This window comes from Carassius auratus, chromosome 8, assembly GCF_003368295.1.
Source record: "Carassius auratus strain Wakin chromosome 8, ASM336829v1, whole genome shotgun sequence".
NCBI lineage: Eukaryota > Metazoa > Chordata > Actinopteri > Cypriniformes > Cyprinidae > Carassius > Carassius auratus.
This window is the reverse complement of record NC_039250.1, coordinates 25,493,177-25,517,570: the sequence shown is the minus strand read 5'-3', so window position 1 is coordinate 25,517,570 and position 24,394 is coordinate 25,493,177. Positions and strand designations below refer to the sequence as shown.

At 39.0% G+C, this 24,394-nt stretch overlaps 1 protein-coding gene across 3 annotated transcripts; it reads left to right on the top strand.

Moving 5' to 3' along the window:
* Positions 1–11,840: 11,840 nt before the first annotated feature.
* LOC113107785 (sushi domain-containing protein 3-like) lies at positions 11,841–23,105 on the top strand. Of its 3 annotated transcripts, none has more exons than XM_026270500.1 (5): positions 11,841–11,974; positions 18,085–18,273; positions 20,238–20,426; positions 21,437–21,601; positions 21,980–22,155. In XM_026270500.1, the coding sequence occupies exons 1-5, from the start codon at positions 11,911–11,913 to the stop codon at positions 22,009–22,011; spliced, it is 639 nt and encodes a 212-aa protein (XP_026126285.1). In that variant the 5' UTR covers positions 11,841–11,910; the 3' UTR covers positions 22,012–22,155. The 3 variants fall into 3 exon arrangements, with proteins under 3 accessions (XP_026126285.1, XP_026126282.1, XP_026126284.1); XM_026270497.1 differs by having other exon boundaries at positions 11,847–11,974; positions 20,238–20,385; positions 21,980–23,105; XM_026270499.1 differs by lacking the exon at positions 11,841–11,974 and adding an exon at positions 17,199–18,006 and having other exon boundaries at positions 20,238–20,385; positions 21,980–23,105.
* Positions 23,106–24,394: the final 1,289 nt, after the last annotated feature.

Sequence of the window (24,394 nt, the reverse complement as noted above, 5' to 3'; positions counted from 1 at the left end):
ATAGTTTATTAAACCGACAGGTGATCCATCTGGTATATTAGAACCGTCGGGTCCGGTTATTTTGAGTCTAGTGTATAAAAGAGTGTTATTAAGATCCAAATAATCCTCTCCCGTGCCAGCGATAAAAAATTCTAACGGTGATGAATCGGTTATTGCGGATAGAGGTGGTATTTCGACGTAAGTATTTTTTTCAATGGACGTCTGTGTCATGGGGATCGTAAATAAGTCTAACTCTGATTTAATACACTCCTCGGACATGCGATGGAATAGAGCCATGATTAGAAAATAGTGTTCAGAAGTCTTTTGGTACGGACGGTTTTCTTTACACGTTTAGTGCGGGGACGCCTGCTACGTTTTGGGGCAACGCGTTTGTTACTGCGACGTTTAGCTTTCTTCACACGGCCACTCCCCCTACGTAGACGCTCACACGGTGGTTTAAAAGAACCTCGTGACATCACCATTAACCCGTGACCATTTTGCCCATTATTATTATTATTATTATTGTCGTTATACGATCTTGATAGAGCGCTGGTCACAACATCGCTAGCTATATTTCTAGCAGCAGTTTTTAGATGTGGTTTTACTATACTAAAACCTCTTTTCAACAGAGGTAGTGCCGTCCTAAAAAGAGATTTGAAGATGCCACCTATGCCTGCTCCGTACATAACAGGACCGCCTGCGTATCCTGGTAACCCGTTACCCGCCTGGTTCCTGTAGTATGTAACATATCGCTCAGGGTCCATAGCTGCGTAATAGTTTTGGTAAAACTAAAACTTATTTCACCGGTCTGAAGTGAAGTTTAGCCACAACTTTACCATAAGTGAAACGCACGTGTTTGTTCTGATCGTCTTTAACCTCAATGCAGATATCTGTAATATTAGATTTATTCACAGGTACGTAATGCGGCTTGTCGAATCTAACACTGACGCTGTCGTTAGATGTACCGTCTATATGTACAGTTCTCAGTAGCGGCACGTACGAATCACCTACTGGTTGATATTCGATCATATCACTGTATATGTACATGTTATAAAACGCACCTCTTATGTCAGCTTGATGCGGTGCGTATGTGACGACAGGTACACCGTCAGAACTATTTTCGGGTGATTGCTTTGTAGTTCCTAGAGACACACCAGAGTTTAATCCTAGAATAATAGCCAACTTCCCATAAAATATCAAAGATGTATTTGTCGGTGCTTTTAGAAATATCCTGTTTTTGATGTGATCATAACCAAGTGTGACTTTTGGTGGAAGGTTGGCGTTGATTTCTCTAACCAGAAATAGTACATCTTCATAATAACCAGGCTTTAACTTATTGCACACTTTAGATACATTTTGTAGATTTTTTTCTTTAATGTAGAGTCACATCACTGTCCTCTTTGTAATGTCTCTCATCATATCCCAGTATATTAGGGTCTGTGTTAATAATAAATGCGGCATCCTCCTCATTAAAAGTGTACCAGGAAACAGTATAATAAAATTCAATTAAACCGACTTCCCATTGGCCCTTGAGGTTCATACTTCTTGCTAGTCTCGTTTTGTAATTTGAGATACGATTGTCAGGGTAAACATCCATAGATGCATTACAAGGTAGTGTGATATAAAAGCCGCCCTCACTCATGGTGTAGTTTTTCACAAATGCTACTTATGACTCCTCGGGTTGTTACTTTAATGGATTCTGTATGTCCACGATCTCCTTTTCTGGTAACCATGAGGAAAACTTAGTAGGCCAGCCCAACCACTTGACAAGACAAAGCACTTGGCGACCACTCTTTTTTCGATCTAAAATCTTTTCTATTTTAAACGATTTGTCTTGGTTCACAATGATTTTTTGTAATTCCTTTTCATAAAAGCAACCGTCGATAACATCGCCGTCATAATCTTGTAGTCTGTACACTGGAGGGTTTCGTGGTATACGAGCGGCTATAGTGAAATATTCCTCGGTGTAATTCTGTTCATAACCCTTCGAAAATACACCTCTAACTTTTGAAACTCTAACTACATCTCCTATTTTATACTTAAAGATAGGTGTTCCTTTACGTAACTTTCCATACAGAGTATTGAACACGTCTGTCTCATTTTCTTTATTAACGTCCAACGGTCGCATTTTAATACTTTTGTGATAACTGGCGTTATATCCTTCTATAAGATCTTGTAAGATATTGTAGTAACGCTTTGAATTGATAGCCGTTAGAAACCGCCACATAAATGATTTAAGAGTGCGGTTAAAGCGTTCAACACAAGACGCTTTCACATCACTCGCCGTAGCAAAATGATGTATGTTATACTTTTTCATCAGTTGTTGGAAATGTTTGTTGAAAAATTCTGTACCTTTATCAGTCTGTAATTTTTGAGGTATACGGTTTTCTTTGAGTATAGAGGCGAATGCTTTCGTCACCTCTGCACCTGTCTTATTCTTCAGCGGACGCACCCATGCATACTTGCTAAAAACATCTATACAAGTCAGTAAAAATTTTATACCGTCGTTTTCTTTCGAAAAAGCAGACATGTCGACAAGATCTGCTTGGAACTGTACATCTTTTCCGTACACTATCACTCTATTCCGTTTGTATTTGATAGATGCTGTCTTGTGTAATGTATAAGTGTCCTGAGATGATAGCCAATCTGATATTTCTTTATCCTTCAGAGTTACCCCGTATTCCTGTAGTACACCGCGTTTTAATCGTTCTTTACCACCCAAAGAACCAGGGTGTGCTGGGTTGTAGTACACTTTTTTCATTAATTCAGACATCTTACCACCACTACTGTTTACACAAAACAATGACAGAGTTATTAGGTCAAAAGCTTTTTATTTGCAATCGTTGCAGAAGACGCATACAATTTCAATTTGATTGGTCCTACATTGTCTAATTATACATCATCTAGATATTGAAGGAATTTCACACACATTAAAACATTTTTCTCTATCATATGTTCAACTAGCATGTCAATAATTTTATATACGTCTATCGGGTCATTTCTTGACAACAACATTACACACACATCGGTTACATAAGTACAAAGACATAAAATGTTACCTATTTTAAGACTTTCTTCACATTCAGGCATAAGTTCAAGAATATTTTTAACAGTCATTTGTGGGTTATACATGTTTGTGATGCACTGAGTTGTCATAACAAACCACTCCTCCGACATGCCCCTCACAGTTAACATTTGTTTTTTTAATTTCGTTAAACGTTTATTGTCCACATAACATTCACTCTCATCATCTATAATCTTATACAATAAAAAAGTTATTTCACTCTTAATTCTTTGTTTAAATATGAGTTTTTCCAGACAGTTTGTGCTGCAGAGGTTACCCATGTCCCCACGGTTAATCAGAATCAGCAGGTGTACTCTTCTTCCAGCTGTCAACAGCGTCGTAAATGGCCTGCTCGCAAGTTTCATCCACAAGTTTCGTCCGGAGTTCTGCCAGACCTTCCACTATGTACATCTCATCTCTGAGCTCACACAGAACTCCGTCGACAACCCCCTGAATTCTTTGCTGATGCGGTGTTAAACCAAACAGTTTCAAGGTTTGTGCCAGAATGAGTTTCAGATCAGGTTTACACAATTTATGCGAGAGTTGTTCAAAACATCCTAGAAAATAGTACGCAGGTGCCTCATAGAGACATGAATGTTGTGTTTGCGAAGGATGATCGACCTGACATCCGTAACAATCTTTCTTCAGCTGCTTGTCAACCAGATGTTCCAGAATTATGGCAACCACAGCTTTAATGATCTTATGTCCAATCACCCCGATGCAACCGTCGACGGTGTCCGAAACGTTTTCAGGATTCGCCGTGTTAGATGGACCAGCGTGGGGAGGTGGCGGATTGTACTTTGCGAGGAAGGCGAGGTTATGGTATCCCAGTTCTGTACAGAATTTGTTCAGCCAGGCGTCATTGTCCTGCGTTGACCACGGGTCTGATGCGTTGTCATCGCATACAAAGTGTGGAGGTGTCGAAGTATTTTCTTGAGTCATGTTGGTGGTGGTGATGTCGCTCAAAGTCTATTTCCACAGAGGTGCCTGACGTGGGTATTTAATGATTATAGATGGTAGGCGGGGCCACATGAGTCCCTCTCCGGCTGGCCACACACCATTCAGGGTGAAACAGTTTCACTTTTATGTTGTTGTATCTGTCAAACGCTTCGCACCACTTAAACATTTTGTCTATCTTTCCAAATATCTCCTCTAATGCAGGCACGTCTTTCCACTGAAACAAAAATTTAATCTTATAGTATTTAAGATGGTCCGCTTCAGATATCGGCCATGCGCGTTCAGGTAAATCCAGGAGACGGTCGGTGCAAAGAATATATATATAATCATCAGCGTACTTGTTAATGTGATCCCCAAGAACTCTGTAACGCATTCCTGGAGTGACACCGTTCTATTCGCCTATGAATAGAGGGTCATCGCCTCCATCTTTTAAATCCTGCCAGACATAATTGTAAAATAAACACCAATCTTTTACTGTGAAAAACAGATCGGGATCCTCGCTCGTGTCGTACGTGACCCTTTCATCACTATCCACGGTACTCAGTCTTACCTCGCGGTTGCTCTTGTCAAAATCGTAACTACAGATACGATTGCCGGATAGATGAAGCTCACGCTTAACATTGTCCAAAGGTTCGTGAAAGAAATTGGCCAGACACGGACCATGTTTTACCTTCCTCGGGGCCAGCATTAGCTGTTCCATATCTAACTCGATACTCTTCTCAGGAGTTTTAGGTAATTATGTCGTAGCCATTTTTACAGAATAGCTGTCCAATTTTTCAATTCACAAAAAAAATAACACCTTTCGTATTTTACAACTAGGTACGGATAAATTTGCTTCAACAAAATCCTCTTTTTAAACACTTGTTACACCCAAATTGACGCTGCTATCACGCCTACAGCGGGGCAGTCTCTAGCGCTGGAGGCGTGGTTTTTTTCCGGAGCATTCCCCGAGCCTCATTCTAAATGTGTCTGCGGTGCTGTCAGTATCGCTCAACGGAGATGCCTTGACACTTTGCTGTGAGATCTTTTTTTCTTTCGTCTAACTCTCTGTCAGTAATAGTCTAGATTTTTAAAGTTGTAGTTAGTGGTAAAGTACAACATAGATTTGATTTGAAGTATCTTGTCTGATGGATTTTATTTTTGATCCGCGTAATGCCTACCATATTTTTTCTTTTGTTTTTAACTTTTTATAACATCGTGACAAACACCAAGTTTTCTGGTTTGTATCGCCGCTTTACATTCATTTATTTTTTAGTTTGAGGTAAGGTACAAATGCTAAATGCTTTCTTTTCTAGCTGGTAACAAAACACCTTTTTAAATTTTTACAAGCTCTCACATCTTTTTCACGTGTTGCTTAACGAAAACACATCTGATAGTTTTGACTTGTTTAGTTGTTTTAGATAAATAACCAGTAACCTATTTTTTTTTTCTTTTTTATTTGTTACAACTTTAACAACGTTTTACACTTTTCCAACTACGAAAACAATCATTACATCGTTCCCATTTTGTTTGTGTGTATAACCTTTTTTCTTGAAATGCACTGTGTACTTAAAACCTTAATAAAAACTTCCCTTATACCATTTTAATGATTTCATCCCCTTTCCACAGTTAAAAAAAAAAAGCACATAGATCCCAACACATTTTCACCCTCCCTCACCGAAATTCCTTCTTAGGGTCATAAGTTCATATCTAGGTCACCGGGGTGTACAGGGAGGGGAGGGGAGGGGTGGGGGTGTACAAACAGGTGTCCAGAACAGATGGCTTTTTATGACCCTCATCAATCAAATTTTTGACACATGGTGTACTATATCCTCTCTTTCAACCACCTATATATATATATATATATATATATATATATATATATACATATATATATATATATAGAGATTAAATCTGGGTAGAAAAGTGTCAGGATCTGGGTCTCGTTCTCTCTCGCTCTCTCTCTCACTTCAGTGCGCGCACACCTGTTTGCGCTCTGTCTTCACCTGTTGCTCATCGCAATCAGAAGCTTTGAGCAACGGCGAAGGGCTCGTGCAGCTCCTGCCCCTTTTCGTGAGCCGCCTGCTGTTATGACTAGACCTGAGCCAGAACCCATGCAGCTGGGTAGTATTCGTCTCCTGCCAGATGAGAGACAACGTCGCATCTCCAACAGACTGTGCCTTTACTGCGGGGCAGCGGGTCACTTCGCAGCATCGTGTCCAGTAAAAGCCAGAGCTCGCCAGTAGACAGGGAAGTACTGGCGAGCGCTGCTGTAACATCCTCTCCACCCAAGTTCCGGACCACTCTGCCAGCGGTTCTTCGTTGGAAGGGCTCCTCTGTGACATGTTCCGCGTTGATCGACTCGGGGTCTGAGGGGAACTTTATTGATGAGAGATGGGCACAGGAACACAACATCCCTCTAGCGGACCTGAGGGATAACACCACCGTCTTTGCCCTGGATGGTAGTGTACTGTCTAGAGTTCACCGTGTCACCGGTCCGGTGAGTCTCACTATCTCAGGAAACCATCAAGTTTCTTTTTAAATTTTTCAGTCCCCCTATACCCCCATTGTGTTAGGACATCCCTGGTTAGTCCAGCATAATCCTCATATTGACTGGATCAAGGGAACAGTCTTGCCTTGGAGTATTTCTTGTCATGTTAATTGTTTAATGTCTGCCATCCCTGTCCCCTCCTCTGTTTCTGTTTTTCATGAGGAGTCTGGTGATCTGACTGGAGTCCCAGAGGAGTACCATGATCTGCGGGCGGTTTTCAGTCGCTCCCGGGCCGTTTCCCTCCCGCCTCACCATCCTTATGACTGTAGCATAGACCTCCTCCCCGTTACTATGCCCCCTCGCTGTAGACTGTAGTCCCTCTCGGCTCCTGAACGAGAAGTTTAGAGCGATACCTCTCCGAATCTCTTGACTCTTGGAATTATTGTTCCCTCCTCCTCTCCTGCTGCTGCAGGTCTTTTCTTTGTGAAAAAGAAGGACGGGTCCTTGCGCCTTTGTATTGATTATCGAGGGTTGAACGACATTACGATCAAGAACCGTTATCCCTTGCCTCTTATGTCGGAAGCTTTTGAAATCTTGCAGGGCGCAAAGATCTTCACTAAATTAGATTTGCGCAACGCTTACCATCTTGTCTGCATTAAGCAAGGGGACGAATGGAAGACTGCGTTTAACACCCCCATTGGTCACTTTGAATATCGTGTTCTCCCGTTCGAGCTGGTCAATGCTCCCGCTGTATTTCAGGCTTTGGTCAATGATGTCCTGCGGGACATGTTAAACATCTTTGTATTCGTGTATCTGGATGATATCCTCATTTTCTCACCCTCACTCGAGATTCATGTTCAACACGTTCGCCGGGTTTTACAACGATTACTAGAGAACCGTCTTTTTGTCAAGTCTGAAAAGTGCGTGTTCCACTCTCGATTGGTCACTTTCCTGGTAACGGTGGTCTCCGCTGAGGGCATCAGCATGGATCCCGAGAAGGTGCGGGCAGTTCTCGATTGGCCCATTCCCGAGTCCCGAGTTGCGCTCCAGCGGTTTTTAGGTTTCGCTAATTTTTACAGACGGTTCATACGCAACTTTAGTCAAGTAGCCACTCCGCTATCAGCCCTCACCTCGACTAAATCTCAGTTTGTTTGGTCTGAGGTGGCGCAAGGGGCTTATGATCGACTCAAGAGATTATTCACCTCCGCGCCTATTTTAGTCACCCCAGACCCTGAAAGACAATTTATTGTCGAGGTTGACGCTTCCGGCATTGGGGTTGGGGCTATTCTCTCGCAACGTTCTTCCCTAGATGTCAAGGTTCACCCGTGTGCACACATAACGCAGATAAAGTATGGAGGGTTTAGAATGCCAAAAAGCTGTTGGGGAAGGTAAATGTAGTTGACTGTCTAACTGCATTTTAATAAAAACATTTCACTGAATAAAGTAAAATAGTGCAGTTAGAAACCATTAGTGTGCATCAACGTAAGAATCAATGTTTTAACTGAATAAAGTAGAATAGTTGAACCATGAGTGTGCACCAACTTAAGTGTTTTCATTTAAATGCTAATGTTTAACAGAAAAAAAGTAGAATAGCGCAGTTGGTAACCATTGGTGTGTATTGTTAATCAACAGTTAATTTTGTTAATATTAAATATTTGTTTCTTTTTTTAAATTTAAGCTTTCTGTATGTGATATGATTTAATAAAATTCCATTAATATGCCAATTTAATTGTATTATCATACATATTAATTTAATAGCTGCATTATTTTCTTTCAGTAGATGTTTTTTATATGTAATTTGTTTTGTTCATTCAGAGCCCAAGCTCACTAAAAATTATCAAGCAATCTGTAGTCTGATGAAAATGTAATTGTATGGAAATGTATATTTCTTTTAAATATTGTTCATAAATCTGTCTAAATCTGTGTTAACGAGCACTGTTGCCGAAATAATCCATCCACCTCACAGATGTGGCATATCAAGATGCTGATTAGACAGCATGATTATTGCACAGGTGTGCCTTAGGCTCACTTTAGTATCACTGGCCATGAGTCCTATAGATCACACGTCATCAGCTGCGTCAGAGACGAACGGAGTGCGAGCGCAATCCTTTGACAGTCTCAGGCGGTAAACAGTGGAGCACGTGAAGGACAGATTAGAGGCACGATTCACGAACACTCTTCAAGGTCTCCATTAATTAGTGCGTGTAGTAATTTAATGTGTATATATTTTGATAGCATAGAATCGCTATAGAAATCGCGATTCATTCGATATTTAGCATTTTGAATCAATTACTGTCCGAGATCGATGCATTTGAATCGTCAGGGTTTGTAATCGATGCATCGAGAAAACGAGTGAATCGTTACACCCCTAAGTGCAACACATCTCCTTCACATAGAGTTGATCAGGCTGTTGATTGTAGCCTGTGGAATATTGGTCCATTCATTATACGCTGATCCAGAGCATCTCAAACATGCTCAATGGGTGACATGTCTGGTGAATATGATGGCCATGTAAGAACTGGGATGTTTTCAGCTTCCAGGAATTCTGTACAGATCCTTGCAACATGGCGCCGTGCATTATCATGCTGCAACATGAGGTGATGGTCCTGGATGAATGGCTCAACAATGGGCCTCAGGATCTCATCACTGTATCTCTGTGCATTCAGAATGCCATCAATAAAATGCATTGGTGTTCATTGTCCATAACATACGCCCATACCATAACCCCACTGCCACCATGGGCTACTCGATTCACAACGCTGACATCAGCAAAGAGCTCTCCCACACGACGGTATTGACGTCCATAAATTCATATAGTCATTGCTACTAAACTGTAAGGGAATATTTAATTTGGATGAAGTCTGATCATTAGTTAATCTAGCCATTGTGCTAAATAAAATCTTTTAGAGTCTGTCTATAGCTGGACATACTGATTATCCACGCAATTCTAAAAACTTCTAAGTGAGTTTTTCTCCATTTGCGCTCAAAATTACGAGTTTCTTTCTTGAGAGAATGGGTATTACTGTTATACCATGTTATACCAAAACCTTTCTTCAGTTTTGACAACAGCTTCAAATGTATTAGAGAAGATATTGCCCATGTTGCCAGTCATTTTATCTAGTTCATGTGTATTCATGGGTACACAGAGCAGTTGAGATAAATCAGGCCGGTTATTTATAATTCTATATTTAGTGGTTGGCACAATAGTTCTTCCCGGATGATACTGTGGAGTGATATAGTTAATATCAGGAATATGCAGCATGCAAGATACAAGGAAATGGTCTGTAACATCATCACTTTGAGGTACGATATCTATATCAGTAAGGTAATTTCCAAGCAATATAATTAGCGTATGATTAAGACAATGAGTGACATTTTGCTTGACTCCAAAAGAGTTTATTAGGTCAGTAAACGCAAGTCCTAATGCATCATTTTTATTATCAACGTGAATATTAAAATCTCCCATGATTAGCGCTTATCAACTGTAACCAGAAGGAGAGGAAATCTGCAAATTATTTTAGGAATTCTGTATATGGCCCTGGTGGTCTATACACAGTAGCCAGAGCAAGAGATACATTAGATTTCTTTTGCATGTCTGACAGTGTAACATTTAGCAGAAGTATTTCTAATGAGTTACACCTGTATACTGTTTTCTGGGTAACATTGAGAATATCACTATATATTGTTGACCAGTCTGACGGGGCTCATGCTTATAACAGTAGTTTGGTGGAGTGGACTCATTTAGACCAAAATAATCATTTGGTTTTAGCCAGGTTTCAGTCAAGCAGAGTGCATCAAAACTATTATCTGTGATCATTTAATTTACAATAACTGCTTTGGGTGTGAGTGATCTAATATTTATGAGCTCAAACCAAATAGTTTTTGTTTGTTTATTAGCATTTTCCTCGTTTAATCACTACCAGATTTTTTTTCTAGATCCTACATTAAATGTATATTTTGACCTAACTATTCGAGGAACAGACACAGTCTTAATAGATTGGACAGCGCAAGTACTTCTGTCATTTAAGTGAGTAGAATGATGGAGTCTCCTCCATAGACTTACCCTGGACTGTTACCAGCGTGGCTCTCTGCTCTCGGGCCTGCTTCACCAGTAGATCGTGGACCGAGTGAAGCTCGAACGTGTCTTCACCTGCACTCAAAAGTAGACAGACATCTACCATTAAAGCAAGTAAACAGTGCACTCATGAGTAAAACAATAATAATGTGTGCGAATAGAGCGTAAGCAATATGAGATCAGCGTCATGTCATAAAATACCAGAACCAGTGATAAGGTGATCTGATTATTTTTGCTGTAGAAAACAATAGGGGATATGTTCACACTTAATAGAAATGAAAATGACGGTGTATAAAACTGATTTTAAGATAAAAAGGTGATAAAGAATGAACTTGACGGAGCTCTGAACTCAAACCACGTGGCAGCAGCAAACAGGAAGTGACGCATGCACTTGTTCAAGCTCTCAGCTGGTCACGGCTCTGCAGGCACCTGCAGTACTTCCTGCAGTAGTTCTTCTTTCTGAGACTCTCCATCTGGCTTCAGGATGCTTTTAAACTCTCACTAACATCTACTTCAAACCCTTGCTCAACTTTCACTTTATTTTCCTGCTTAATGAAACCCAGTTTTTGTAAGACAACACCTAACTTCCTCTACAAGTCATCAGCATTAAGATAAGGCCTTGAGACTAAACTGCATTAATTATATTATTTTGATTTACAGTCATCAGAAAAACTGAGGCGTGCCGTGCATTAACCAGATAACGCGTCAACGGGTTATCTACAATTTATGTATTTTAGAGACCATTGCAATTTCAAAACATCCTCAGAATGCATAGACTAAATGAACACCAGTCCCGAGTGTGTTTAATTCAATATACATTGGCTACCTATTCCATTTAACATGTCACAGTCTGATAACAATTCCTAAGCAAAATCTCTTAACTTCAGGATAGCGCTTGAACTGATCATACTATTTTTAGGAGCTATAAGCTTTGGAGTGAGTAGATTAAAAAAAAAAAAATCACATCATGTCAGAATGTAAATAATGAGGTATAAATGTTTTCCAAAAGATTGTTTTTTTTTTTAAGTAAAATTATTTAGGATTTTTTTTTTTTTTTTTTTTATTGGCCTTTAAGACTACTGTCTAATTATCTTTGTCTTATTTTTACTCTAGGCTAGTTGATTCCTCCAGCGGTCACCTGCACCTACATCGATGAGTAACGCAGGTTAAGCCTCTAAGACAGAGCGACCGCTTCGAGACAGCGCGTCCTCCTCATAAATCCTAAATACTCGCTCCAGACTGAACATAGGCTACTGCCAGTCTGTCGCTCTCTCTCTGCGCATGCGCGGGTCCGCTGGCTCGGAGACAAGAGGAGAGGAGAGGCGGAAAGAGAAGTGAAGAGAAAGCGCTCGTGCCACAGTTTGAATGGCTTTCACCGGTGCATCTGAATCAGTGATGGGGGACTGGGGCAGCGTTCACAACCAGACAGGTAGATACCAATGTTTTCATAAACACATGACTTTCTGAAATGTGTTGGTTTCTGTAAGGTTAGAGCTTTGAGTTGTTTTAAAGCACATGATTGCTCGGTGACACTTCAGTGTTCTCACACAGATGTTCGTGCACGTAACAAGTTAGATGCAAGTGGCTATGGAAATAATAGGAAATTATGATTAATATACAATAACAAACTCTAACGAATAGACCTAGTAATTCAATTTAAATATGTTAATTAATTTGAGTAAGTTGCTTAATTATACTGAAACCGGGATATTTTAAAATAAAGCGGTTGTAGATTAATAGTCATACCAGTTGTAATTAAAAACATTGCTGATTGAGTTTGAATTCGATAGTAACAGTTAACATTACTGTTTGTACAGGGATCCGATGTAGTTTTTGTCGGGCAAATATCTTTAGCGCAGTAAAGTTAGTTTTAGGTTTGATATTTGCTGAATATATTTATCTAGGATGCTTTAGGGACCGTCTGCAAATTTACCTCTCAGTTTAAAACGAAGTCCAATCATTAATACAAATTATGTTTACAAAGCCATAGTAAATGCCTTGTGGGCAAACTGACTGAAAATATTTAACCAGTATGTCACCTTAGACAATACCCTCCCTAATAAAGTCTTTAGGGGGGAAAATACAGTAATTCATAAAAATTGGGGTTTTCATGTTCCAAATGTTTACCTTTGTGATTCCCTGACTGTACATAACGTGCATAATTATTCTTAGAAAACAATTGCTGTAATTCACCAAAAGGGTTTTTTATGTTGCAAAGGTGTAAGTAGGTTTGTATTTACAAGACTGACTTACTACAGGTGAAATTTTGACAATATCTTCCTAAGTGTACATGCAGTACATAATTATTCTTAGAAAAACAAATACTGTAATTTGCCCTGGAGGTCCAATGCGCTGCAGAGTTTAGCTCCAACCCTGATCAAAGTCACCTGCCTGTGATTTTCTGCAGATCCCAAAGACATTGATTTGCATTGATTACAGGGACGTGCACAGACATTTTGAGGGGCAGGGGCTCAAGTGAAATAAAGGGCACTTCTTATAATTACGTATTTTTTTTTCTTTTTTTAAAACAAAAAAGTATATATATTAACACAACACTGACTTCCTTTAAAAAAAAAATTTAAAAAGTTAATTAATTTTATCTTCCTCAAACTCTAATTTTCAAAAGATGTCTACAAAATAATCAGTTCACACAGAAACCATGGTCTCCTTAGTATTCACTAGGTTTATAGAGCAGCGAAGGAAACCATCCCACAATGTGCATGTTTTGAAAACATTTTCTATGCTACTAGTTTCAAGTATATATTTAGAAGAACCAAAATAACTGCATCAAGCAGAGGGGTGTGTTTTACTAATAATTTGTTTATTTTTTTGCACAAGGCACTACATCATTTTAATTATTTTGGTGTTATCAGAACACATAACACTTTTAAATCAACACAAATATTCACTCTAAACTGAAGAGGGTTGTTGCTGCTATTTTGTTAACTTTACTGAAAAAATCACTGCAAAAATGATTGAAAAAATACAGCAACTTAATAAAATTCTTACAAAAAAAGGGTTTTCTACTTCAGAATAAAATCTGTTACTTCCATTCCCTGGTTGTCTCTCCTTCCTCCCTTCCAGCGGCAACCTTCTGGGGGCCATGTCCCTGTAGATGTTTATAACTTCACTGTGGTTTACAGGAATGTCTTTCTCAATAGCCAGGAGGAGATCAGAAAGCCTTTCTTCAGTGCATAGGCTTCTGAGTGTGTCTTTAACCAGTTTGAGCTTGGAAAATGACCTCTCCACTGTTGCTGTTGACACTGGAATTGTTGCATAAGTTCTTATCATTTCCACCAGTGTTGGAAAGATATCCTGTCCACTGTTGTCTCTCAGTGTCTTTAACATCTCCTTCATGGTGGATGTGTTTGGGAAAGATGCATGAAAAACCCTGAGCTCTGTTTTCAACTTCTGCTCCTCTCCTCCATAGAATTCACTCAATGTAGAATGCGGTCTGTTATTTATTTCTTGAAATTATTTGTTTATTTGGTAGGTAGCCATGTAATAAGCAGGAGGATAATGTATAGCGATTATCCCTTAATCGGGGGTTGGGGGTCAGTGAGCGCTTCAAAACTCCTGACCTGATATTTAAATATACAATTCTTCAATAAATATAATTGTTTGACAGGGAAGCTGTGCGCAAACAGGAATATATATTATTTTTTCAAAAAAAAAAAAAAAGCACCCCATAAAAAAGGGCACTTTGTCTCCAGGAATAAAAAGGGCAGGTGCTCAAGCCCCCTTTGATGTCTATGTGTGCACGTGCCTGATTGATTAGCAACTGATAATGTAGGAAACTGCAGATAAATGTGCGTAATCAATTACATGAATGTTCAAAAGCAATCACAATGTGTTCTAAAGAATGAGAAACTGGTTTTATGATGTGTATAAATGACTAGATGGTTGTACAAGTAGTTTTGAGAATTTCATTTCTGATCTGAGAAATGCACCAAAGTGCCTGAGAAAAACTGTAATGAATAGCATGTTACAGTACACTCAAATACTGTAAGTTCAAGGTCTGTACAATTTTGAATCATTGTGTGTAAATGATGACAACTGTGCTTTAGTAGTGTTTAACTTTTGCTGCTTGTGTTTAGCATTTTTCAGCACAAGTGCATCACAGTGTGACAAGTGTTTAAGTGAAAGAAAGGGGTTTAGTGTTTTAGCAATTCAGAAAAACTGAAAATGTGTGTGTGTGTGTGTGTGTGTGTGTGTTTGAGAGAGAGAGAGAGAGAGAGAGAGGGGGTTTTGGGGTTTTCATGTGTATAACTGTAGACAGGATGATATGAGAGCAGGAAACACGTCTGTGCAAATAACAGCGGTTCTCTGATCGGAAACACGCAATGCTTTTCTTCATCCTGTGTTTTCTGTTATGTCAACATGAGGTTTACCTATGTTGAGATATATAATTACTCATTATATATATATATATATATATATATATACAGTATTTATATAAACTGTACATTGTTATTTTGTCAGTGGAACACAAATGTAAAAAAATTTATGTCACATAGTATCATAAAATCTAAAGCTTTAGTTAAAGGCCTTCTTATTCCAAGGACAGGGAGGGACAGACCAAAAGTTAAATCATGTAGCCTTCTCTAAAATTCAGCTATATTTTTGTGTTTCATGCACTGCTGATAAACACACTAGCCCTCTCAGTCCCTCCTAAAAGTCATCAATATTACGTTCTGCACACTTTCAGTTGTTAAAATGTGTTAGTCTACAGAACATTAACCTGGTCTCTACTCAGTGGCAAACTCAGTCATATGTGACATGAGGCAGCAAAACTCATCACAGAAAATATTCTGACAAACAGATGCCATTTTAATCTGTGTATTTAAAACAGCTGTCTGTCAAGCTTGAGTAAGTTTAAGACAGGAAATATTCTGAAAGCTGCATGCTTGAATGCTCAGTACAGAGTTTGAACCTTACCAGAGTCTGTATAACTATCTTTATAGTCCATTTAATTATCTTTTTGTCTATTTCAATTGTCTGTGCAATTAACCTATCCTAAGCAATATTCACTGGAGCAAAATGTGTGACATCATATGTGTGACAAAACAGCCCTGGGGTCTCATTTATAAAACTCTCCGTAGATTTCCTACTAAAATTTTACGTAGGCACAAAAGCTAGATTTTGTGTACGTCCAAAAGTTAAATCCCAGTCAGGGATCTCCACCTCGTCTCCTCCCAGAAATCACCATATATGGAGCTTACAACGCCTTGTTTTACTATGCATAACCTCATCTGCATATCATTTACATGTGAATTCCCATGCTCGTGACATGTTTAACACAGAGACAGTAGGGAAATAGTTTCCCTGCTGCGTTTTAGATTAAATACATGAAAGTATCAATAAAAACAAAATGGTTTCAAATAGTTCTCAGATATTTAAATTATCTTTCTTTTACACTGGCCAAATAGAATTTAGATTATTTCAAATTAAATGCGTGCAGTTTTGCTGATAAGATAAGCATATTTTAGCTATTTTAGTGGAAACAGTAAACGCATATTTATTGCAGTGTATTGTCTGATTCGGCGCGTCACTGACGGAGTATTGTAAAAAAGGAAACATGCCATTCTTACAGTTTTCTCCTAGTTATGTCCTCCAAATATAGTGGAATTATTCACAATGTACTAGAGATGACTTTACACACATTAACAGCTCCGTCCAGCTGTGGTTGAACAGTAATCCAGCAGTGTCATAATATCAGAATAAGTGCACATCATTGTTCTCGTTAAAATATTTCTCTTAACATTTGGTCTGTAGTTTAGTTTAAAGATTAATTATTGTGCATCTATAGCACTCCTCGCTTTAATAAAAATAACGTCACAGGAAAATTGTTTATTGCTAATGAAATTATGCAATTATGTTGTTTGTGAAATTATGTAATTTCAGTGTTAATCTCTTTTAATGCGAGTGGAATATTTAATGTAAATGTATATATCGACATGAAAAGAGTTTAAAGTCGTTGTTTACTTCATTATTTTTTTCACTCCATGAAAAAGAGTTTGTACACATGGTTTATAATGTCTGTACGGTAAGTTTATTTTTAAAAATCCAGATATGTATGTAAAAAAATGCGTACACAATTTCTAAGCCTATTTTGTGTTTATAAATGAGACCCCTGGTCTCAACTGTGTATAAATTTTAGCCTGAACTTTTGTGTCATTAAAACAGGTTTATGTCTATGGTATTTGTTAGCCACCCATTTACAGTATAGCTCACACCTGCTTTACAGTTTCAATTCTCACTATTACAACAGTAGCAATGCAGGAACTGAGCCATCTGAGAACCGACACGCATAAATTAACCTACAGCATTCTGGACACTTTAACTTTGCTTTAGCTTTTGCTTATTAGTATCTTTTTACTTTCTGCTTTTCTAAACTATTGATCGTGGTGATCAATTAAAGGAAAGTTCACCCAAAAATGAACATTTGCTGGAAATAGACGTCGGTTGTCCAAGATCAGAATGAGTTTGTTTCTTCATCCGGTTTGTAGAAATGTAGCACTGCATCAGTGTCTCATCAATGGATGCTCTGCAGTGAATGGGTGCCGTCAGAATGAGAGTCTGATAAAAACATCACAATAATCCACAGCACTCCAGTCCATCAGTGAACATCTGGAGAAGACAAAACCTGAAACACATCCAGTATTAAGATGATTTTAACTCAAATATGAGTCTATAATACTTAATAATAGTAAACATAATAAAAGTAGCTTAATGTTAGTGAAATCTATTAACTACGCATCTTTTTAGGCCTACCAGATATGGGTTTCATGTCATAAAATATTTAATAAGACTGAATTTATATTTAGCATATTCAAATTTTAATAAAACATTGTAATTTATTAAGTATTTCATATTCTTCTATTTCCACAGTTACTAAACCAGTGATTAAATCATACTGCAAGTGAACGGAGAACATTCACATTAGCGGTCAGGTTATTTTTGACTTCAGTCTAGTGTGTTTAAACACTCTCAAAGAACTCCTGTTATTATCAGTTCAGCCGTCTTCACTGTCAAAGGGATCTCCTCTACTTCACACAGACATCTGCACTTTGTTGTTTCTGATGAGAGAATTCACCAGAGAGCAGAATTCAGTCACAGATCAAAACTCCAGCATTTCAGTCAGTGCCGACTCATCTGAACACCTCTGATTGGCCCCAGCAGTCATAAACTCAAAACTGTGTGTAACTGATTTACAACTGATTGTAAAATTATGTAAGATGCAATATGAGCAGGTCAATCAGGGTGCTCATGATATGCACAGTTTATAAAGCCAGACACCTGAAGATCCCACTCGTATTGGAGTTAAAAGCATCTTAATGCTGGATTTGTTTCAGCTTTTGTCTTCTCCAGATGTTATCTGATGGAATGGTGTTTTTATCAGCTGTTTGGACTCTTATACTGACGTCACCCATTCACTGGGGTGAGCCACATGGCTTGAGGGTGAGTAAACGTTCATTTTTAGGTGAACTATTTCTTATCATGGCAGCTCTGTAAGGTGGGTGTTATTGGCTCGCTCAGGTCAGTGCGCTCCGCTGCTGTCTCCTGCGGTCGGGACTCTGAAGCTGGTGTCCGGTGATGGGACGAGCGTGGGCAGCGTGATGAGCCTCCAGTGCCCCTCCAGACACAGAGCGGTCAGCGGTGGTCAGATGACCTGTGTGTGGGGCAGTGATGAGACTCACTGGAGCGGAGGGACTCCAGAGTGTAAACGTAAGACACACTCACACACATATGATACATTTGAAGCAAGAGAGATGTGAACACACTTACATTTGTCAACCCTTCAAAACAGTATCTTGCTATTCTCAGTACTGAAGGGCCAATATCTCGGTTGATATAAGACCATTTACATTTAATCATTTAGCAGACACTTTTATCCAAAGCGACTTACAAACGAGGACAATAGAAGCAGTCAGATCAACAAGAGAACAACAACAGTATACAAGTGCCATGACAAGTCTCAGTTAGTCTAGTACAGAACACAGAGACAGGTTTTTATTTTTTATTTTTAAATATAATAGACAAGAAAATAAATGGTAAGTGGTAAGTTAGTATTAGTTAGTTAAGTGCTGGCGAAAAAGATGAGTCTTTAGATGTTTCTTGAAAACGAGAGAGATTGGGAGGTCATTCCACCAGCTGGGCACAGTCCAGGAAAAGGTCCGTGAGAGTGATTTTGAATTTCTTTGGGATGGCACCACAAGGCGTTGTTCACTTGCAGAGCGCAAACTTCTGGAGGGCACATAGGATTTAACCAGTGAGTTTAGGTAAGTTGGTGCCGTGCCAGTGGTTGTCTTGTAGGCAAGCATCAGTACCTTGAATTTGATGCGAGCGGCTACTGGTAGCCAGTGTAACCTGATGAGGAGAGGAGTAACATGAGCTTATTTTGGCTCATTGAAGACAACCCTCGCTGCTGCATTCTGGATCATTTGCAGAGGCTTGACAGTACATGCAGGAAGAGCCAGGAGAGCATTACAATAGTCCAGTCTGGAGAGAACAAGAGCTTGGACAAGAAGTTGGGTTGCTTGCTCTGACAGGAAGGGTCTAATCTTCCTAATGTTGTATAAGGCAAACCTGCAGGACCGGGTCGTTGTAGCAATGTGGTCAGTGAAGCTTAACTGATGATCCATCACAACTCCTAGGTTTCTGGCTGTCCTCGAAGGAGTTATGGTTGACGAGCCCAGCTGTATAGAGAAGTTGTGATGAAGCAATGGGTTAGCTGGAACCACCAGGCTGAAATGCGAGCAGCTACCGTCGGGTCATCAGGCTGGAATGAGAAGTAGAGTTGGGTGTCATCAGTGTAGCAGTGAAAAGAAAAGCCATGCTTCTGAATGACAGATCCTAAAGATGTCATGTAGATGTAGAAGAGAAGTAGTCCAAGTAGTGAGCCTTGAGGAACCCCAGTAGCAAGGTGTTGTGACTTAGAAACACCACCCCTCCAAGACACACTGAAGGACCTGTCAGAGAGGTAGGACTTAACCCACAGGAGAGCAGTTCCAGAGATCCCCATCTTTCTGAGGGTGGACAGGAGAATCTGGTGATTAACAGTGTCAGAAGCAGCATACACTTCTGAAGCCAGATTGGTTGCTGTCCAGGAGGTTGTTCTTTACAAGGAACATGGAAAGCTGGTTGAACACAGCTCGCTCAAGTGTCTTTGCAATGAATGGAAGCAGGGATACCAGTCTGTAGTTTTCTAGAAGTGCTGGATTTAGAGATGGTTTATTAAGCAATGGGCTTACCCGAGCCTGCTTGAATGCTGAGGGAAATGTTCCAGAGTGAAGAGAGGAGTTGATAATGTGAGTACTAATGTAACTAATTTCTTACATTAGTCACATTATTCTTGCCGATGGCTGCAGAAAATTATTGCCACAATTTGATATGGAACTTGATTCAGAATGTGAAACAATTCTCATTTTATAATAATACAAAGAATATAATAAAATATTTGCATTAAGACTTAAAAAGGGATTGTCACACTAAAGAGTGGGATTACATTGCTGATATAAATTAAGCTGTAACCTTATAAATACAGCATATTAGGATTCAGAACTGCTCAGAGTCTCTCTTTAAAACATGTTCAAGTTTCATATGTTCACCAACACATATGATCAAAACTACAGAAACATATCTGCTGCTGTCATCCTCTCACTGTGTGTTTGGTTTCTGTGTTTGTGCAGCTTTGTCTCGGTTCGAGGATAATGGCTTTCGTTTAGCTCTTCTTGTGTCCTTCATCAGCTCAGCCATCATCCTCTTCATGTGCATCTTCTTCATCACTTCCTGTCTGGTGAGACATGTGAAACGAGAGGAGAGGAGAAAGATGGAGAGGTGCGAAACAGATAGAATATACACAGAGCTATCAAAACCTGGTTTGTTTATCACCTACATCTTTAATTTAATTCTGTCACCATTTACTTCAAAACCATGTCATGTCTTCATTCCCTTGTGAAATACGTGCACTTAATTGTGATGAAAGTGCATTTGCAGTATATTTCAAATCTGAAAAGTATATTTTTTAAAAATTGCACTTGCATATAATTTTATTATAATATGAATGAAATAAAGGGCTGTTTAAGTGAATTAAAGAGAGACTTTCATGACTGTTTCTTAAAACACTTAAGTGCACCTTGTAATAATGTCAAAATGTAAGTTTTACTTTAAAGTACATTTTACATCATAATCTTTTGTAGTTTTATAGAAGTACACTTATTGTGATGTGTTAACTAACATACTAAAGAACACGGAAAGTACATGTTTATAATTTTAACATGTAGTGTGTTATTTGATATTATATTTAAAGCTAATATTAAATGTATTAAATTCTAATTTCATATGTCTAATTACAAATATATTTAAATACATGACATACAAGTTTCAAGAAAAATGTCTTTAAAGTATATTTTAGTTTATAATAAATTCTTGTCAGTTCATTCAGCAGTCACTTTACTATATTTCATAGACAGAAGTAGGCTAATTATGGGTCAAAAATACTCTCTTCAGTGTAATGTAATTGCATTTAATATGAATTTAATCTATAACATGTTTTCATTTAATTGCAAATAATGTTTATACACTGTAGTTATCCAATTATAACTTCTGACTAGTAGTAATTAAGCAGGATATTCATGTACTATAGAGTTAGGGTTTAGTTTAGTTGCTTGTAATTATCAAGGTACCACACACTCTCTCCAAAACACTGCGCCCAGATGTTGTCAGCAAACCAAACTGGACATGATTGAGAATGTGATTTGAGAAGAATTACTCAGAAGTGCTCACGTCAGTCAGCTCATGAGGAGAGAAAGACAGATGTGAAGCAAGTCAGGTAAAGCCACCATTGATGCGGATGACTGGTAATGAGTGTGCGTTATCTGATGTGTAGGGAAAGAAAAAATGGAGCGTTTTGCCAACAAATGGACGGTGTGGAGCTGCAGAGAGAGGGTTTACACAACCAGAAAACCAACAACAACAACAACAACACAGGAGGAGAGAGACAGCACACAGACAAGCTCTTCTACAGCCATGGAGACCTCCACACTCACTGCAGGTACTGTCCCAACACACTTCAACATTCACATTCACAGAAACACTCAGTGTGTTCCCATCAATAGTTCACCTACAAATGAAAATCTGCTCACTCTCAGGTTTGGATGTAGATGAGTTTGTTTCTTCATCCGGTTTGGAGAAATGTAGCACTGCATCAGTGTCTCATCAATGGATGCTCTGCAGTGAATGGGTGCCGTCAGAATGAGAGTCTGATAAAAACATCCCAATAATCCACAGCACTCCAGTCCATCAGTGAACATCTGGAGAAGACAAAACCTGAAACACATCCAGCATTAAAAATGATGAATTGATGAGTGCTGTGGATTATTGTGCTGTCACTTTAGAGTTAGTTCATTGTGATTATATGTGTTTGTCACAGGTGTCTTCAGGAAGGGAGGCCATGTCCTCTGAACATCCATCCATCCCCGTTCTCTCTGGTGTTCACTCCACCCACTGAGTACCTCATAAACACACACATCGGCCCCGCAGACACACGCTGTGTGTTCCCTCTCCCTCACAGACACTTCTGCAGGCCGCTCCGAGACCCACTCTGGACTGGACAGCACCACCTTACCCCACATCAGCCACCTGCCCAGATGATGTCTGTATGAGGAAGACTCTGGAGGACTGGTGTAATAATGAAACAATCTGGGACTAGTGACACAAGAGACAAGACTTTTTTCATGTGTCGTTTATGGGTTTGTTATGTAGATAACTGAGTGTGATTCAAACTGTATTTTATATTTTATTGCACTTAACATGCTATTGCACTTGATACTGGCCACAACATCAGTTTATAGTTTTGCAGTACAGTATGTAACGGGTAACATTAAATATTTATAAATGTTATAATGACGGCAGCATTCCTGGCTGTTTAAATATGCCTCATGCCCTTGACATTAAGAATGTAGACATTGCAGGGCTCATGTGAGGTGAACATAATCAGAAGGGACTCCAGACGGATTCATGTATGACACACAACATGGACGTTCATGCTTGACATACTGTCACTGGTCACTGCCCCTGGTAAAGTCATACTTTACCAAACAGTGACATGTTTCTTTACACTTATCTGTTCATATAAAAGCTATTTAATTCTTTTAATTATTGAAAATAATCAACCAACACAGAATTCTCTCATTTACTACGTTAAGACATTGTTTATAGATGCTTTCTGGATGAACACTTGAAATAATCATATCTTTATGGAAATAAAGTCTCAGCTGGGGAGATTTTGTTGTTATTGCACTCAAACTAAAAACCAAAGCAAGCTTCATAATGTGGACATTTCTGCTCATTATTCTTCAAGCATATGTTGACTACATATATATGACAGTACCATGTTACAGTGATGATGATGGATGGTAATGATGATCAATCAACTACAGTACCTGAAACTATATCACATTGTCCTAATGATTTAACCATGGTACTTTTATTTCTTTTGCTAGTGTCTGTGCCTTTGGATATAATGTGCAAATAAAAACCACAAATACAATGCAAAAGTTTCACTCTGAATTCCTTTCAAATGTAGCACAGATTTTATAACACTGTCTACTTTTAATCTTTCATTTTATGATCAAATGGCACTTGTTCCACACACTGATTGGCCTGCAGCACCACCATGTGGTTATGTACAGTGGTAGAGGAGAGCGGGGTGAGTTGAGCCAGATTTTACTCATAGTGTGTTTGAGTTGAGCGGATGAGAGTAATGGGTTTGCCTTAAATATGTACATACCTTTCAGGATTTGGTGCATCCTTGGAAATAATCACGTTGGAATATCTTGGAATCTTGGCTCAACTTGCCCCCAGTGAGGGGTAAATTGAGCCACATGGACTTAAACTGTCACTGACTATGTTTAAGTAAAACTGATCATTTTCACCTCATGCTGTACCATCAGTCCATCAATCCAAGATGGCTGCTAAGGCAGTCTGTTGTTTGAGTGTCAGTGCATGAGGTCTGAGTTTTTTTGTTTTTATGTAAGATTTGTTTATTTTTTTTTTTTTTTATCTAATTTAAGTCTGAATGAGTGGTTCTCTCAAGAGAAATATCACTAGTTTTAATCTGGGATCTCTGTATGCTATGCTTTTATTGGATGTCATTGGATTGCTACAGAACTCTTGGGGCCTGCTAGGAGTCCACCTGCTGGTGTATAACTCCTAAAAGAGGACAAAACATTACTTTATATGGATCCTCCAAGTGGTTCAGTGGCTGCTAGTGCTCTGCTGTTTGGGGGAAGTGTTTTTGCAGTGGATTACAGCCTTATGTTAAATCTGAATTAAGGATCGGATCCTGTTGGGTTTCTACTGGCCGAAGAGCACACCAGACGATCAGAGCAGTGGACCTTCATTGAGGCCGAAGGTCAGGATTTTCTTTCAGGATCTTTTCATTAAAAAAAAATTAATTAGATGTTATTGGATTGCCACCACATACTGTTGACTCTGATTCGCTGAGGCTCAGGACTATCAGGAATACAGCTCTCAGTTTTGCGGCTGGGGTTGTCCGGGCCCAGTAGCATATTTACTGTGAAAGCTGTGGACCCTGTGTTTGACAAGAGTTTATTTGGGTCTATTTTTAACTGTTCAGTCTGAAATCTGCCTGGCTATCTGATTTATCCTTAACACATTAGCATATAAGTTGGCATCATGTATTTTCTTATATTCCTGATTCTTGACACAGTAAGGAGAGTGAACCCTGGGTGTACTTGCTACACTTCAGACAACTCACGACCTCACCGACGTAAATTCTTGAGCTGTGTCATTAGTCAATCATTTTTTACTTCCAAGTGTATGT

What these genes read in the sequence shown, in the direction of transcription:
- LOC113107785 (XM_026270497.1), top strand. Translation starts at nt 11,911, where the DNA reads ATGGCTTTCACCGGTGCATCTGAATCAGTGATGGGGGACTGGGGCAGC. An exon ending in CAGCGTTCACAACCAGACAG is followed by an intron (nt 11,975 to 18,084) that starts GTAGATACCAAT and finishes TGGCTCGCTCAG; the next exon opens with GTCAGTGCGCTCCGCTGCTG. An exon ending in AGGGACTCCAGAGTGTAAAC is followed by an intron (nt 18,274 to 20,237) that starts GTAAGACACACT and finishes GTGTTTGTGCAG; the next exon opens with CTTTGTCTCGGTTCGAGGAT.